At 37.6% G+C, this 18,275-nt stretch overlaps 1 protein-coding gene across 9 annotated transcripts in view; it reads left to right on the forward strand.

Annotated features, from left to right (window-relative positions):
- The window catches only part of ESRRG (estrogen related receptor gamma), a 660,395-nt gene extending 642,322 nt beyond the window's left edge, over nt 1–18,073 (forward strand). For all 9 annotated transcript variants that reach the window (XM_053607443.1, XM_053607440.1, XM_053607447.1 and 6 more), the window contains one exon: nt 14,171–18,073. In XM_053607443.1, coding sequence (XP_053463418.1) covers nt 14,171–14,415 — 245 coding nt within the window. In that variant the 3' untranslated portion in view covers nt 14,416–18,073. The remainder of the gene's footprint in view (nt 1–14,170) is intronic.
- Nucleotides 18,074–18,275: the final 202 nt, after the last annotated feature.

The raw sequence follows: 18,275 nt of genomic DNA on the forward strand, positions 1-18,275 counted from the left end.
CCAATGTAAGTTTCTTAAACTGCTCATAAACATTATCAATATGAAAATATTTTAATATTTTCCATAGATAGGACAAAGTGAAACTGGGCTATTATGCAATTTTACTAAAATTTTGACTAAATTTGCTGATGTGATATTCTGGAGATAAGTTTTAGCTTTTAGTCTAGAGATTATCTTTTTCAAAGTCTTTCTGTAGACATTTCTTAAGTCCCTCTGGAGAATCTCATTTTATTCCCACAGCATGCCTGTGTGGTAGACTGTCCAATATCACTGTGTAGGTGTCTGAAGTCAGCTGATAAAGATGTGTGGCTACTGTGAAGCAGAGAGTTGAACCTTCTGTCCCTTGCTATTAATAAGCTATTTTTATTCTAAAAATAATTGTATACCTTGTATTTGAAAGGGTCAATGCAGGAGCCTTTAGCCATTGCAATTTCATACCTGGGGATCTAAATTAGTATTTTTAATTTAATTTAGAATTTTGTGCCCACTTCTCTTATCTTGGCATCTTCTTGGGATTATTATACTATAAAATCACCCAGAATTGGAGAGGCATTTTATGAGAAATCAATATATGTAGGTTTTCTTTCTTTCTTTCTTTCTTTTTTTTTTGTGTGTGTGGCAGGTAGATGTTTTTTTCTAACTTTCCCCCAGATCAAACCATATTAATTCTATCAGGTAAATAAGAAATCAAAATTATAACTTTTTACCTCCTAGTCTACTTTTCTTTGGTTTTTACTCATCTGCCATCACTTTTTGGATAATTTTAATTTTCTTGATGATGCTACATTTGGGAAGCAGTTTTTAAAAATTTAATGCAACCCTTAAATTTCAAAATATTATGATATTGTAAATGTTTAGGTAAAAAATAATGGTGGTTCTTCAATGTTTCCTTTCATGCTCAATGATTCCTATGCCTTCGTGCTGTGTAGGAAACATTTGCTGCAAATATCTTTGTCCTTCCAGCCTCTGAAATAAGAGGATAAAGTACTCTTCAGTTACTTATTTCCAGGGATTAACTAAAACATAACATCGTTTTCATGTACAGGTCTTAAAATAATGAGTTATCTGTTTCAAAAGGTCATTACATGGTACAAATCCTCTATGATGTTTTAGAAGGTTGAACTATTCCAAGTTGGTATCAACATCCATTTATTTAGCATACTATAATCGTCTTTACCACTTCTAGAAAAGGACTTGGAAAGCTCCTGGAAAAGTATAGCGTATGAGTGGGGGGAGAGCGAGAGAGCGAGAGAGAGAGAAAGAGAGAGAAAGAACCTTAAGTAAGAATATAGAAAAGATGGAACAAGGAAATCTCATTATGCAAAGTAAATATTACAATGATAACAGTAACTTGGAATTTGCAAGGGAAGCCTGGAGCAAAGAAACTATGGCCATGGCAGTTTTCTGTAGTTTAACACTTTATTTAAATATAGGAAAAGTAATTTGTGTAGCTCGTTTAAATGTCAGCGAAGACTGGCTTTTATCCAGAACAAGAAATGAGGAAAACAGAGCTCCTAAAAAACTAAATGTACTTTAATGAAAAGTTGAGAAATTGGAAGTTTTATTCTTTTCATCATAGTTGAGCACAGAATCAGAATTATTCTTACTACTTCCAGTGTGAGAATCATAACTTATCTGGGCTAGAAAAAAATTATTATTATTATTATTTTAGATTATTATTATTATTATTATTTGAGACAGAGTCTCACTATATCACCCTGGGTAGAGTGCTGTGGCATCACAGCTCACAGCAACCTTAAACTCTTGGGCTTAGGCCATTCTCTTGCCTCAGCTTCCCAAGCAGCTGGGACTATAGGCGCCCGCCACAACGCCTGACTACTTTTGTTGTTATTGTTGTTGTTGCAGCTGTCTTTGTTGTTTAGCTGGCCCAGGCTGGGTTCAAACCTGCCAGCCTGGGTGTAGGTGCGGTGCCCTACCCACTGAGCTATGGTCCAGCGCTCTGTTATATGAACAGCTTCCATAGTATTTCAGCTACATTTTTCTATAGGCTTTATAGGAATTCTGCTTGATTTGCTGCTTTTTAGAAGACACACAAGTTTCTCACACACTGTAGCTCTATCTCCTTCACCATGTTAATGCAAAAGAGAACCCGAACTTTAAAAACACAAAAATGTGTAACTTAATGAGTGTGTTAGTTTCCTATGCTGCTGTAACAAATTACCACAACTTGATGGCTTTAAATAACACACATTCATTCTCTTACAGTTCTGGAGATCAGAAGTCAATTGGTTTCCCTTGGATCTGAGACAAGGGGTGGGCAGGACTCTCTCCCTCCAAAGGCTCTAGGGCAATGGTCCCCAACATTCTTGGTACCAGGGACCAGTTTCATGGAAGACAATTTTCCCACTGACAGGGGTAGGGGGATGTGTAGTCAAACCTCTCAGCTCATGATAATCTGTATTTGCAGCCACTCCCCGGCATCTAGATCATCAGGCATTAGACTTTCATAAGCATGCAACCTTAATCCTTCCCATGCACAGTTTAAAGTAGGAATCAGTCTCCTCTGACTGGAGGCAGAGCTCCGGAGGTGATGCCAGTGACATGACGGAAGGGCTGTAAATGCAGATGAAGCTTGCTCACTGGCCTGCCCTTCCCCTCCTGCTGTGCAGCCTGTTAGAAGCCAGAAAATAGCCAGTACGGTCAGCAGCAATTGGGGGTGCAGGTTGAGGACTGCAATTCTAGGGGACATGCTGTTTCCTTGTTGTTTCCAGCTCCTACAGCTACATTCCTTGGCTCAGAGCACCTTATTCCTTCTTTAAACCCAGCTGTGTGGCCTTTATGCCTCAGTTGTGATTTTCCACCTTCTTCCTTTGCCCCCTCTTTTAAGAAGATTCCTGATTTCATTGAAGGCCCACTTGGTTAATCCAGGGGAATCCTCTCCCATATCCAGATCCTTAATTTACTCACATATACAAGTTCATTTTGTCATACAAGGTAACATTCTCTGGTCCTAGAGATTATGACCTGGATATCTCGAGGCTCACTTTTTAGCCAACCACAAAGACTCAATGAGCAAGGTGAAGAAGTAAGCTTTTGAGACAAATCCCAAAACCCCTTCAAATGTCTTGTCACTGTCTTGGCCCCCTCCCTTCTCACAACAGTAAACATTATTACGACCTTTTTAGTCATCAATTGCTCATATTTTACTACTAAACATATACCTTTAATTATTATGATTTAGTCTTGCTCATTTACCAACAAAAAAGCCGTATGGATGAATTTATAAGTCTCCCCTACTCTAAAAGTTCTTCATTTTCTTCTACTCCATCTGTTGAAGATGATGGGACATTCAATATTGACGATTACCTATTCATGGTGCAGGTACTCTACCCTTTTGCATATTTTAGGGCTACTGGATCCAGAGCCCTAATCACACTCAGAGGCCATCCCTTTCGCAGAGACAGGTGCTGAGTTGTTCACTGGGAGGTGCATAATGTCTGGTTGTCTGTCTTTTTTTGATGTTAGCAACTGTTGATGTTCATTACCTGAATTCATTAATCTTGGGGAGGAGGTTGCAAAATGGTTATTTGTAATTTTGTCTTTTTTCTTTTTTCATTCAGTAGTTGGAATATTTATGAAGGAATGCTTTCTTTTATTTCTTATTTGATTACCAATGATACTTTTTGTAAAGGAAAAGTATAACAAATGCTCATAATTTCTCTTCATTCATAATAAATAATTGGTTTCTTATGTTTTTTTATTTATTTATTTTTTATTGTTAAATCATAGCTGTGTACATTAGTGCAATCAAGGGGTACAATGTTCTGGTTTCATATACAATCTGAAATATTCTCATCAAACTATTCAACATAGCATTCATGGCATTTTCTTAGTTATTGTATGTAGACATTTGTATTCTGCATTTAGTAAGTTCACTTGTACCCATTCTAAGATGCACCGTAGGTGTGACCCTACCCACCCTAACCTCCCCCCTCCCTTCCCCTTCCTTGGCCCTTTCCCCATATTCTTGTACTATAATTGGGTTATAGCCTTCATGTGAAAGCTATAAATTAGCTTCATAGTAGGGCTGAGTACATTGGATACTTTTTCTTCCATTCCTGAGATACTTTGCTAAGAAGAATAGGTTCCAGCTCCATCCATGTAAACATGAAAGAGGTAAAGTCTCCATCTTTTTTTAAGGCTGCATAATATTCCATGATATACCTGTACCACAATTTGCTAGTCCATTCGTGGGTTGATAGGCACTTGGGCTTCTTCAATGACTTAGCAATTGTGAATTGGGCTGCAATAAACATTCTGGTACAGACGTCTTTATTATATTGTGATTTTTGGTCTTCTGTGTATAAACCTAGTAAAGGAATTATAGGATCGAATGGCAGATCTATTTTTAGGTCCTTAAGTATTCTCCAAACATCCTTCCAGAAGGAACATATTAGTGTGCATTCCCACCAGCAGTGTAGAAGTGTGCCCTTTCCTTCACATCCACGCCAACATCTCTGGTTTTGGGATTTTGTTATGTGGGCTACTCTTACTGGGGTTAGGTGATATCTCAAAGTAGTTTTGATTTGCATTTCTCCGATGATTAAGGATGATGAGCTTTTCTTCATATGTTTGTAGATCGTGTGCCTGTCTTCTTTAGAGAAGTTTCTCTTCAAGTCCCTTGCCCACCCTGAGATGGGATCACGTGTTCTTTTCTTGCTAATGCGTTTGAGTTCTCTGTGGATTCTGGGTATAAAACCTTTATCGGAGGTATAACCTGCAAATATTTTCTTCCATTCTGAGGGCTGTCTGCTTGCTTTACTTACTACGTTCATGGTTGTGCAGAAGCTTTTTAGTTTGATCAGGTCCCAGTAATGTATTTTTGATACTGCTTCAATTGCCTGGAGAGTCCTCCTCATAAAATATTCACCCAGGCCGATTCCTTCAAGAGTTTTCCCTGCACTTTCTTCAAGTATTTTTATAGTTTCATGTCTTAAGTTTAAATCTTTTATCCAGTGAGAGTCTATCTTAGTTAATGGTGAAAGGTGTGGGTCCAGTTTCAGTCTTTTACAGATTGCCAGCCAGTTCACCCAGCACCATTTGTTAAATCGAGAATCTTTTCCCCACTGAATGTTTTTAATAGGCTTGTCAAAGATCAAATAATGGTAAGTAGCTGGATTCATCTCTTGGTTCTCTATTCTGTTCCAGACATCTACTTCTCTGCTTTTGTGCCAGTACCATGCTGTTTTGATCACTATCGATTTATACTACAGTCTCAGGTCTGGTAGTGTGATTCCTCCTGCTTTGTGTTTATTGCTGAGTAATGTTTTGGCTATTCAAGTTTTTTTCTAATTCCATATAAAATGAAGTATAATTTTGTCAAGATCTTTAAAATACGACAATGGAGCTTTAATAGTAATTGCATTAAAATTATATATTGCTTTGGATAGTATAGACATTTTAACAATGTTGTTTCTTCCCAGCCATGAGCATGGTATGTTTTTCCATTTGTTAACATCTTCAGCTATTTCTTTTCTTAAAGTTTCATAGTTCTCTTTGTAGAGATCTTTCACGTCCTTTGTTAGGTATACTCCCAAATATTTCATCTTCTTTGGCACTACTGTGAAAGGAATAGAGTCCTTGACTGTTTTTTTTGGCTTGGTTATTGTTGGTATATATAAAGGCTCCAGATTTAGGGGTGTTGATTTTGTAGCCTGAGACATTGCTGTATTCCTTGATCACTTCTAAAAGTTTGTAGTAGAATCCCTAGTGTTTTCCAGATATAGAATCATATCATCTGTGAAGAGTGAAAGTTTGATCTCTTTTGACCCTATGTGGATACCTTTGATGGCCTTTTCTTCCCTAATTGCAGTGGCTAGAACTTTCATTACAATGTTAAAGAGCAGTGGAGACAATGGGCAATCTTGCCTGGTTCCTGTTAAGTGGAAATGATTTCAATTTAACTCCATTCAGTACAATATTGGCTGTGTGTTTGCTGTAGATGGCCTCTATTAGTTTAAGAAATGTCCCTTCTATACCAATTTTCTTAAGTGTTCTGATTATGAAGGGATGCTGGATATTATCCAAAGCTTTTTCTGCGTCAATTGAGAGAATCATATGGTCTTTATTTTTGAGTTTGTTGATGTGCTGAATTACATTTATAGATTTATGTATATTGAACCAGCCTTGAGACTCTGGGATAAATCCCACTTGGTCATGGTGTAAATTTTTTTGATGTGATGTTGGATTCTGTTCATTAGGATCTTATTGAGTATTTTTGCATCAATATTCATTAGTGATATTGGTCTATAATTTTCTTTTCTTCTTGGGTCTTTTCCTGGTTTGGCAATCAAGGTGATGTTTGCTTCATAGAATGTGTTGGGTAATATTCCTTCTCTTTCTATATTTTGGAAGAGGTTTAGTAATATAGGTACTAGTTCTTCTTTAAAGGTTTGGTAGAATTCTGACATAAAGCCATCTGGTCCTGGGTTTTTCTTTTTAGGGAGATTTTGTATAGTTGATGCTATTTCAGAACTTGATATAGGCCTGTTCAACATTTCAACTTCATTCTGGCTGAGTCTTGGTAGGTGGCATACTTCCAGGTATTGTTCTATTTCTTTCAGATTTTCATATTTCTGAGAGTAGAGTTTCTTGTAGTATTCGTTAAGGATTTTTTGAATTTCTGAGGGGTCTGTTGTTATTTCATCGTTACCATTTCTGATTGATGAAATTAGAGATTTTACTCTTTTTTTCCTAGTTAGGTTGGCCAAAGGTTTATTGATCTTTTCAAAAAACCAACTTTTGGATTTATTGATCGGTTGTATAATTCTTTTGTTTTCAATTTCATTTAATTCTGCTCTGATTTTGGTTATTTCTTTTCTTTTGCTGGGTTTGGGGTTGCAGTGTTCTTCCTTCTCCAGTTGCTTAAGATATCCCATTAAGTTATTAACTTCCCCTCTTTCCGTTTTCTTGAGGAAGGCTTGCAGTGCTATAAATTTCCCTCTTAGGACTGCCTTTGCAGTATCCCAGAGGTTCTGGTAATTCGTGTCTTGATTGTTGTTTTGTTCCAAAAATTTGGTGATTTCCTTCTTAATCTCATCTATAACCCATCTATCCTTCAGCATAAGGTTGTTTAGCTTCCATGCTTTTGTATGGGTATGCAGGTTCCTGTTGTTATTGAGTTCAACTTTTATTCCATGATGGTCTGAGAAGATGGAAGGAATAATTTCTATTTTTTTAAATTTGCTGAGGTTAGATTTGTGGCCTAGGATGTGGTCGATTTGGGAGTATGTTCCATGGGCTGATGAGAAGAATGTGTATTCAGTTTTGTTGGGATGAAATGTTCTGTAGATGTCTGTTAAGTCCCGTTGTTGAATGGTTAAGTTTAAATCTAAAATTTCTTCATTTAGCTTCTTTTTGGAGGATCTATCCAGCACTGCTAAACGGGTGTTAAAATCTCCAACTACTATGGAACTGGAGGAAATAAAGTTGCTCATATCTGTTTGAGTTTCTCTTATAAATTGCGGTGCGTTCTGGTTGGGTGCATAAATATTAATAATTGATATCTCATTATATTGAGTATTACCTTTAACAAATATGAAGTGTCCATCTTTAGCCTTCCTTATTTTTGTTGTTTTAAAGCCTATTGCATCTGTGATAGGATTGCAACACCTGCTTTTTTCTGCTTTCCATTTGCCTGGAGTATTTATGACCATCCCTTCACCTGGAGTCTATATTTGTCTTTTAATGTAAGATGAGATTCTTGTATGCAGCAGATATCGGGTTTGAGTTTTTGTATCCAGTCAGCCAACCTGTGCCTCTTTAAAGGACGATTTAAACCATTCACATTAATTAAGAATATTGATAAGCCTTTCAAGAGTCTGGTGGACATTTTTAATTCTTTTGCAACTGTGGAAGTTGGAATTTGATCAAAATTTTCTGGGTGGGTTTACTTTTGTGGTAGAGGGTTATGCTGGTCTTTATGAAAAATAGGTCTGAGAATATCCTGGAGAGTTGGTTTAGTTATGGCAAATTTCTTCAACATGTGAATGTCATTAAAGTATTTAATTTCTCCGTCATAAATGAAACTCAGTTTAGCTGGGTACAGGATCCTGGGTTGAAAGTTATTTTGTCTTAAGAGATTAAAAGTCGATGACCATCCTCTTCTAGCTTAAAAGGTTTCAGCAGAGAGATCTGCAGTTATTCTAATATTCTTGCCCTTGTAGGTGATGGTTTTCTGTTGTCTGGCTGCTTTCAGAATTTTCTCCTTCATATTAACTTTAGTGAAATTGATTATGATGTGTCTGGGGAATGTCTTATTTGGGTTAAGTCATGCTGGGGTTCTGAAACTGTCTGCTATCTGAATTTCAGAATCTCTTGGCATGTCTGGAAAGTTATCCTTCATAATCTCATGAAGAAGAGACTCTGTGCCTTGTGAAGCCACTTTGTTGCTTTCGAGGATTCCTATAAGACGAATATTGGTTTTCTTCGAATTATCCCAGAGCTCTCTGAGAGAGTGATCTGTTTTTGCCCTCCATTTCTCTTCCTCCTTGAGAGTTTGGGAGCTTTCGAAAGCTTTGTCTTCAGTGTTGGAAATCCTTTCTTCTGCTTGCTCCATTCTGTTACTGAGGGATTCTACTGTGTTTTTCAGATCTTTGAGGGATGCAATTTCTTGTCTCAATGTGTCAAAATCTTTGGTCATTTGGTCTTTGAATTCGTTGAATTCTTGAGATATCTTTTGGATTACTGTTTAGAATTCTAATTCGATCTTATTTGCTATCCAGATTCTGAATTCGATTTCTGACATCTCAGCTATTTGTTTGTGAATGGGATCTTGTGCTGTGTCTACCCCATTCATCCTTGGGGAAGTTTATCTACTCTGATTATTCATATTGCCATAGTTTTTCTGTTGATTTCGTCTCATGATTGTTTTTCACCGTTGCCTCTGGCCGTCCTCAGAGTTGGGGAGGTGTGTCTCCAAGATTAGACCCCAGTGGGATCATTCTATTGTTGCTGGATCTTTGTAGGGAGTGACCCTCTGTAGTTCCTCTGGGGCTGCCCCAGCCAGGGAGTTCTGGTTGTGGAAGTAGCTCCAGAGTGTGACAACAGGGCAGGGGCTGGTACACAGCAACAGGGCGGGGGGTGGTACACACGGTTCTGGTAGTGCCTGGCACCCAGTAACTTTGGCACAGACAGCCCAAGGCTCCAGTAGTTTCTGGCCAGGAGAAGGGCTCCATGTAGAGGCAGGGAGGGCTCCGGAGGGCATGCGGCTACCAGAGTCCCTTGCCGGACGAACGGGCCAGTGTGAAGGCAGGGAGGGTGCAGAAAGGAGGATGCGGGGTTGCGCAGCTCCTGCAGTTCCTGGTCAGAGGCCCTGTGGGTGCGGGTCGCGGGTTGTGGGTCCCAACGCAGCTCTTACGGAGGTCTGGGCGGGAGCTGATTGAGGTTGTGCTGCTCTGACAGAGGTCTGGGCATCTCCAGGTCAATGTTTCCTTCGTGTTTGTCCTGGTTTCTTATGTTTTTAATGTTACTATTAACACATCTATCCAAGCATACTTAATGGATTTTAATCAGCTGTGATTATGATCCTTTTTGAAACACGGATTGTCTCATTGTTGTCCATGGGAACTTCTTCACATCAGCTTTTGGAATCTTTTTGAATGACCTGGTAGTTATGGATAGAATCCTTCCTATTTGGTATTACAAGATATTCCATTTTCATTTTAAATACTTATGGGCTGGGACCTGGAACCAGATTGCAGCCTGGGTGCTGCAGGGACTTCCCTGTGCTGGCCGTTCTTCACAGGTCCCTCATGGGCAGAGCAAGCAACACTGACACACACAGACCTGATTTGGGGGTGTGCATGTGTATTTTCTGGGTACTGTGTCACCTAGTTTTGTTATAAATGTCCATTAACATTTTAGTTTAGCCATCTAGTTGCTCTTCTTTTTTATGCACAGATTTAGAGATTAAAAATATTTCTGGGCTCGTCGCCTGTCTCCCAGTGGTTAGGGCACTGGCCACATACACTGAGGCTGGAGGGTTCCAACTTGGCCTGGGCATGCTAAACAACAATGACAACTGCAACAACAACGACAACAACAAAAATATACAGGGCCTTGTGACCAGTGCATGTAGCCAGCTACTTGGGAGGCCCAGGCAAGATAATCACTTGAGCCAAAGAGTTTGAGGTTGCTGTGAGCTGTGACACCATGGTACTCTATCGAGGGAGACATAATGAGACTCTGTCTCCAAAAAAAAATATTCTGCTATCTACGTTAATTAGGAGCCAATTTTCTGTGGCAGTCGACCAGTGTTCATCAGCACCCTAGCTGATTGATACCCAGAGGATTACTCCGTTATGTTTCTTATAAATTGCACATAGAAATTTGTGGTACAAATTCCCTTTTTAGAAAATAGACATTTGCTCACTTCTCTGTTCTTTCCATCATATTCTATTTCAGTCCTTTAATGATTGGAGAGAGTTCATTAACCCTTATTACCCCACCTCCTGTAGGCAGTTTACAAACGCAAAAGAAGATCAGCACCTGTTCCACAGAGAGGTTATTCTGAGTGTGTTGGTTTATATCATGTACTAGACTTGACTCTGAATATACTGTGTCTATATCTGATATTCACTTCCATCCACAAAAGGAGATTGAGTACCATTGAGAAAGTGTTGCCAACAATGAACTATAAGTTCTGAAGGCATTTTCCAAATAGGACTTGGGTATTCTGAAGCAGCTATGTCCATGCCCCCCAATATTAATGCTTTTATCATAGCCAAGGGCAGTGTTATACACTATGTAAGATATAAAAGTAAAGTCTTCACAATGTAAAATATTGGAAGCTACAAAAGGGTTCTTTTTTTATTAGTGTTGAAATTTAATATATGAGCAATAATATATGTAGCATTTGGGCCCTGGTCATCTTTTAAAACCTTGATCTTTTTAGAATAGCACTCCCTTGTCTAATTCAGTAGTTCTCAACCCTGGCTTGGCAGTAGAGTCACCTGTCACCTTGATTTTTAGCAATACAGTTGTCCTGGGTCAAGCCCCAATGTTCTGAATTAATTGATCTAGGCCTGGGCCTAGAATCTAAGTTTTTTAAAGCCTAGTCCTGTATAGTTAGTTAGTTAATTCCTAAATCTACATTCTCCATTAAGTTTAGCTGGTTCTCCTTAACACAGATACTAGGACTATTTCTTAAAAGGGAAAATTAAAAAAAAAAAAAAAAAGTTAAGACAACAGCACCAACAACTAAAGCTAAAAAAGTACTGGAATCCATGCCACTTCTATTGAGTCTGGCATCAGCTTGTAAATTTAGCCAAAAGAACAAAACAGAGATTAAAGCCACAGAGCCAGAACTTGAACTAGGATCCCTAATGGAGATTAATATTTTCTTCAGCAGTCTGCCGGCTGAATCATGGTCTAATTAAATAGTTCAGATTTAGTGAGTTTGCATTTAAAATGTTAGCAGATCCAAGAATGGGTAAAGCTAAAATGAGTTAGAATCTTTTCTGTAAATGGGAAGTTAAATTATCATAGTAATTTGATTAAATCATTTTTAAATCTCTCAAGCTAAATCACAGCCTTTAAAGAATAGTTTGAAGTCTTAATTGCTGTTTGTGAGCACATCTCTCTGCTATTTGTTCTCGCCTCATTTCCTGTGACATCCTATAATATATCTCCTGCCGAGTAAGAGGCGTAGGGAAGGCAGGAGTTGTGTGAGGGCCGAGGAAGCTGTGTAGCTGACTTCAAGCGTTTAAAGATGCGCCACGTAGGAAAAGGAAATTTATCCTGTATCGTTCCAGTAGTTAGAACTAGAACCAAAGGCTGGAACTAAACAGAAGACATTACTAATAGTGCTGTCCCTTGTCAAATAGAATTCATGCTTTAAATACAACTTGAAATGTCTTCGTAAGAATGTTACAAAGAAGATTGCGATTGCTGTAAAGATGAAGATGGAAGTGTGAGATGAGCTCAGAAGACAATTTCATCTCATCATTTTTAAAAAGGAGATGCCATGTCCAGGGTTGTACACTCTAGCAGCCTAATTTGATCCCTAGAAACCTGAGTTTAACCCTGATTCTGATACTTATTACCAGTGCCACCTGCCACTTGGGTTCATCGGGAGATAAAATGAGGCAATATTCACTTAAAACAAGTGCTTAATAAATGGTAACTTTACTGTGGTATACTGCTTTTCTCTGCATCTAGTTGAAAAATAGTTTTTTTGTTTTTTGTTTTTTTGTCTCTATAGTATGTAATCCTGTTTGCCCTATCCATCTATTCCCCTCTATTTCATATAGAGAGCTAACCTTCGGTCCGCAGGTAGGCTGGGTGTAAATCCTCCTCATCTCCATACCCTTCTGTGCGAGCTCCTTTCTACAGTCAATGGTGTATTAGGACTCACAGTGAAGGTCTGTTCACAGCCCTCCCCCATTTTCCTTTGGGCAACATTTTAGTATAAACACAGAATGGAAAAAACACCAGAGCATGTTGTCATCATCTCCGTGACTGTTTTTCCATCACCGACCCTCAGTCAGCTTCAGAAAGTATGTGTGCTCAGTTCTAAGAGATGACACCATGAGAAGTGGATGAATTTGTTGCACTGAGAGGAACTAGAATGGGGAGATGCTGGGTGGGCACAGTCCACAGGGCAAAGGCAGGTGTGTGTTGGAGAATCCCCTAAGTCTTGCTCCAGAGCACCACTCAGGTGCTCTACTGGCAACACTGTTTCCAACTTTGAAGAATTCCTTTTTTTTGGCTCCACCAGGCAGAAACCCAGTCTTGAGCAGTAAATACTTACAAGCAACAATATTGCAGATTATAATGTTTCATTTATAATGGGGGCCACATGTAGATTATTTGAGGACTGTTTTGCTTATCGGTGATGTTGGATATCATAAAAGGCATGCACAGACCTTGTTTTTTTCTTTTTCTTATCAGCCTTTATTAGTGTTCATGCATTTAATGTGTACTGTTCCATTGTGTGGCAGAAAAGAAAAAGGTTGGACACTCCAGAACAGAAATAGTGGTCAATTTACCAGTGATGTGGTGAAATGATTCAAAATGACCATGTGAATGAACAAATAATTAAAATAAAAACAAGTTTTTTTTAAAGTGTTACTAGTTACCTGCCTATTTTTTAATTACTCTGCCATAATTTTTTATTAGATGTTTAACCACTTGATTTTGTATCTGCTCTCTCTGCTCATATGATCTATATTTGAATTGTATGAAAGATTAGGCTAACTACATATATCTTTGAGCTCAGCATTCTCAGAGAACTAGAATTATTAAACATGAAGAATCCCCCAAAGACTCCATTATGTGTAATTAACAGATAAACTGTCATCAGAATCAATAAAACGTGCTAAATGATTCAAACTTGTATATAATTAAGTGTCTGCTTTAGAGCTAGTGCTGTTAACTTTTATTTTTTTTTTCCCCACATCTCCTGTTTCTCACAAGAATAATTGTGGCAACCTTGTTAACCCTTTTTTTGCTTGATTGAATTAGATTTTCAAATTAGTCATTTAAAGGCAAAGCTCACCTTTAAAAATGTGAAAAATATTTCAGAACTCGACCATCTGAAGACATCATTAGTTTTTGAGCAGAGAAACAGATGTAAGGAGGCTTTCGTGAACTGCCCTAGAACATCACAAACCCTAGATGGGGATAAACCTTGCATGGTAGTTTCTGGGTAGTGCTAGATTTGATGGAGTCACACGGAGTTCTTGAATCTTAGTTATCAACATTTTCCCCCTTTGGACAGCCAATATCAGTATTTTAAAGAACTTTACCTCACACAGCACTTAGAACAACCTTCTTCATACCTGTCTTCTGTAATTGTCAAATGAATAAATATATGAATGAGGCAATTAATAAAATAGTCAAGATTGTAGTCTGCTAAAGGAAAGCCTTCTCTTCCTCAACTTTAGCTAGGAAAAAACCCCACACATTTTAAATAATAGATTTTTTGTAATAATTTCCATGTTTTAAATAAATATTAGAATAAAACCCGGAAAGATTAAAATGAATAAGTATTAGAACTTATCTACTCTTGGGGAAATTAGAGGGGAAAAAAGAGATTTCAGAAATATGAGAGTGGAAGCAAATCACAGCTCCAAGCTTAGAGAAGTCGGAGGATAATAGATTTGTTATTACTAATGTGATTGTTCATGTTTTTTGCTTCATCCTACAGACTCCATGCACATAGAAGATGTCGAAGCCGTCCAGAAGCTTCAGGATGTCTTACACGAGGCCCTGCAGGATTACGAGGCAGGGCAGCACATGGAAGACCCTCGCCGGGCCGGCAAGATGCTGATGACGCTGCCGCTGCTGAGGCAGACCTCCACCAAGGCCGTGCAGCACTTCTACAACATTAAACTGGAAGGCAAAGTCCCCATGCACAAACTTTTTTTGGAAATGCTGGAGGCCAAGGTCTGACTAAAAGCTTCCTGGGCCTTCCCATTCTGCACGTTGAAAAAGGGAAAATAAACCCAAGAGTGATATCGAAGAAATTTAGAGTTTAGTTAACAACATCAAAAATCAACAAAGACTGCACTGATAATTTAGCAGCAAGACTGCAAAGCAGCTTTCAGATTCCTCCATATCTTCCCGATAAAGTTTCTTTCTGTTTTCTCTCTCATCTTCTTTTCTCCACCCCCCACCTTCTTCTTATTCCCTTCCTCCGCGTCCTCATTCATTCCTTGGTTTCTTTCGTTACTGGCTCCCTCTCTCCTTCATTTTAATGCCTGCCTGCTTTTCTGCCTTCTTTCTTTCTTTTCTTCTCCTAATCTGCTCCTTGTGTTTTTCCAATCCCCTCCCTTCTTCTAAATTTTAAATAGCTTTAGTTGTAAAATTTTTTTCCTCCTTCCCTCTTTGCTTCCCTCCTTTCCTTCCCTTCCTTTCCGTCCTTCTGCTGCTGAACTTTTAAAAGAGGTCTCTAACCGAAGAGAGATAGAAGCCAGCCCTGCCAAAGGATGGAGATCCATGATATGGATACCAGTGAACTTATTGTGAACCATAACGTCCCCAGTGACTAAGGAATCAAAGAGAGAGAACCAACGTACCTAAAAGTACAGTGCAACATAAACGAATTGACTGAGCGCAGTATTAGATTTCACGGGAGCAGCCTCTAATTAGACAACTTAAGGACGTGGCATCGGCTGCTTCTTATCATTGCTTTTCCATCTAGATCAGTTACAGCCATTTGATTCCTTAATTGTTTTTTCAAGTCTTCCAGGTATTTGTTAGTTTAGCTACTATGTAACTTTTTCAGGGAATAGTTTAAGCTTTATTCATTCATGCAATACTAAAGAGAAATAAGAATACTGCAATTTTGTGCTGGCTTTGAACAATTATGGACAATAATGAAGGACAAATGAATCCTGAAGGAAGAATTTTTAAAAATGTTTTGTTTCTTCTTACAAATGGAGATTTTTTTGTACCAGCTTTACCACTTTTCAGCCATTTATTAATATGGGAATTTAACTTACTCAAGCAATAGTTGAAGGGAAGGTGCATATTATTACGGATGCAATTTATGTTGTGTGCCAGTCTGGTCCCAAACATCAATTTCTTAACATGAGCTCCAGTTTACCTAAATGTTCACTGACACAAAGGATTAGATTACACCATAGTGACTTTGAGCAGTCACACATATGAACACCGCACGTGGAATACAGATTCGTGCCATTGTCAGGAGTGCACCTCTCTACCTGGGGCGCAGTTGCCATAAGATTTCTAGCTGCCATGATAGTTAGGAATGAGATACTGCCTGTTTGCAAAGTTACAGACCTTGTCTGAGAAGGAGCTGTGAGCCAGTATTCATTTAAGAGGCAATAAGGCAAATGCCAGAATTTAAAAAAAAAAAAAAATCATCAAAGACAACAGATGCCTGACCAGATTCTAAAACCTGATCCGTATGAGTATATTCACTTAGGAATGTTTGTTTAAATTAATCTGCAGTTTTTACCAAGAGCTAAGCCAATATATGTGCTTTTCAACCAGTATTGTCACAGCATGAAAGTCAGTCAGGTTCCAGACTGTTAAGAGGTGTAATCTAATGAAGAAATCAATTAGATGCCCCTGAAATCTACAGATGCTGAATAACCAATAAACAGTAACCTCCATCCAATGCTATACCAATGGACCAGTGTTAGTAGCTGCTCCCTGTACTATGTGAACAGTCTTATTCTATGTACACAGATGTAATTAAAATTGTAATCCTAACAAACAAAAGAAATGTAGTTCAGCTTTTCAATGTTTCATGTTTGCTGTGCTTTTCCGAATTTTATGTTGCATTCAGAGACTGTTGTCTTGTTCTCGTGGTGTTTGGATTCTTGTGGTGTGTGCTTTTAGACACAGGGTAGAATTAGAGACGATATTGGATGTACAATTCCTCAGGAGACTACAGTAGTATATTCTATTCCTTACCAGTAATAAGGTTCTTCCTAATAATAATTAAGAGATTGAAACTCCAAACAAGTATCCATTATAAACAGATACACATCAAAGTCATAATAATATTTTCAAAACAAGGAATAATTTCTCTAATGGTTTGTTATAGAATACCAATGTATAGCTTAGAAATAAAACTTTGAATATTTCAAGAATATAGATAAGTCTAATTTTTAAATGCTGTATATATGGCTTTCACTCAATCATCTCTCAGATGTTGTTATTAACTGGCTTTCTGTGTTGTTGCAAAACTTTTTGGTGCGGACTCGTTTCCAAAACTATTGCTTCTTTGTGTGCTTTAAACAAAATACCTTGGGCTGATGTTTGCTCAGCCCAGTGCTAGGAATAGTGTATCTATCATTAGCTATATGGGATTATATTGTAGATTGTGGTTTCTCAGTAGAGAAGTGACTGTAGTGTGATTCTAGATAAATCATCATTAGCAATTCATTCAGATGGTCAATAACTTGAAATTTATAGCTGTGATAGGAGTTCAGAAATTGGCACATCCCTTTAAAAATAACAACAGAAAATACAACTCCTGGGAAAAAAAGGTGCTGATTCTATAAGATTATTTATATATGTAAGTGTTTAAAAAGATTATTTTCCAGAACATTTGTGCAGGGTTTAAGTTGCTACTATTCAACTACACTACATAGAAATGATGAAATATATACAAATAAAGACATTGTTTTCACTGTATCACATTAAAGTACTTGGACTTCATAAGTAAGAGCCAACGAACTGAAAACATGAGAGGGAGATATATTGCCAGAAGGAGATACCGTTTATAGTTTTCAGTTTAAATGCTGTCAGCATTACAAATGAATAAGCATCTCACAAATAGTAAATAAAGCTAAAACGTAGAGCTAATGAACTGCACGGGCTTTAGGGTAAATGCTCATCTTAAACCTCAACTTGAAAGAAGTTTTTTCAAGTTTCAAGCAAGACCATTTACTTAATGTGAAGTTTCGGAAAGTTAATAAAGGGGTATGGTTTAGCCATATGATTTTTAATTTTTATTTTGCTTCTTTTAGGTTTGTTCTTATTTAAAGCAATATGATTGTGTGACTCCTTGTAGTTGCACTTGTGTTTCAATCAGATCAGATTGTTGTATTTATTCCACTATTTTGCATTTAAATGATAACATAAAAGATATAAAAAATTTAAAACTGCTATTTTTCTTATAGAAGAGAAAATGGGTGTTGGTGATTGTATTTTAATTATTTAAGCGTCTCTCTGTTTACCTGCCTAGGAAAACATTTTATGGCAGTCTTATGTGCAAAGATCGTAAAAGGACAAAAAAAAAAATTAAACTGCTTATAATAATCCAGGAGTTGCATTATAGCCAGTAGTAAAAATAATAATGATAATAATAATAATAATAATGAAACCATGTCTAGAGCTGTAGATGAGCTTCACATCTGTAAAGCAATCAATTGTATATTTTTGTGATGTGTACCATACTGTGTGCTCCAGCAAATGTCCATTTGTGTAAATGTATTTATTTTATATTGTATATATTGTTAAATGCAAAAAGGAGATATGATTCTGTAACTCCAATCAGTTCAGATGTGTAACTCAAATTATTATGCCTTTCAGGATGACGGTAGAGCAATATTAAACAAGCTTCCACTTTTGACCGCTCTTTTGTATTGTGTTTCTTTTTTTGTCCCCCCCCCCACAATAGAATCAAATCAATCAACCGTGCCCTTTGTTGCTTCCATTCAAAGAGTATCTCTGAGTACCTGTTCCCTAAAAATAAAGTAGGAGTATAAATAAGAGCTATATAAAGGCTTGTCAGAATGAATTCTAGGGTGCCAAGAGACATTTTGCATATTTAA

This window comes from Nycticebus coucang, chromosome 10 (assembly GCF_027406575.1).
Source record: "Nycticebus coucang isolate mNycCou1 chromosome 10, mNycCou1.pri, whole genome shotgun sequence".
NCBI lineage: Eukaryota > Metazoa > Chordata > Mammalia > Primates > Lorisidae > Nycticebus > Nycticebus coucang.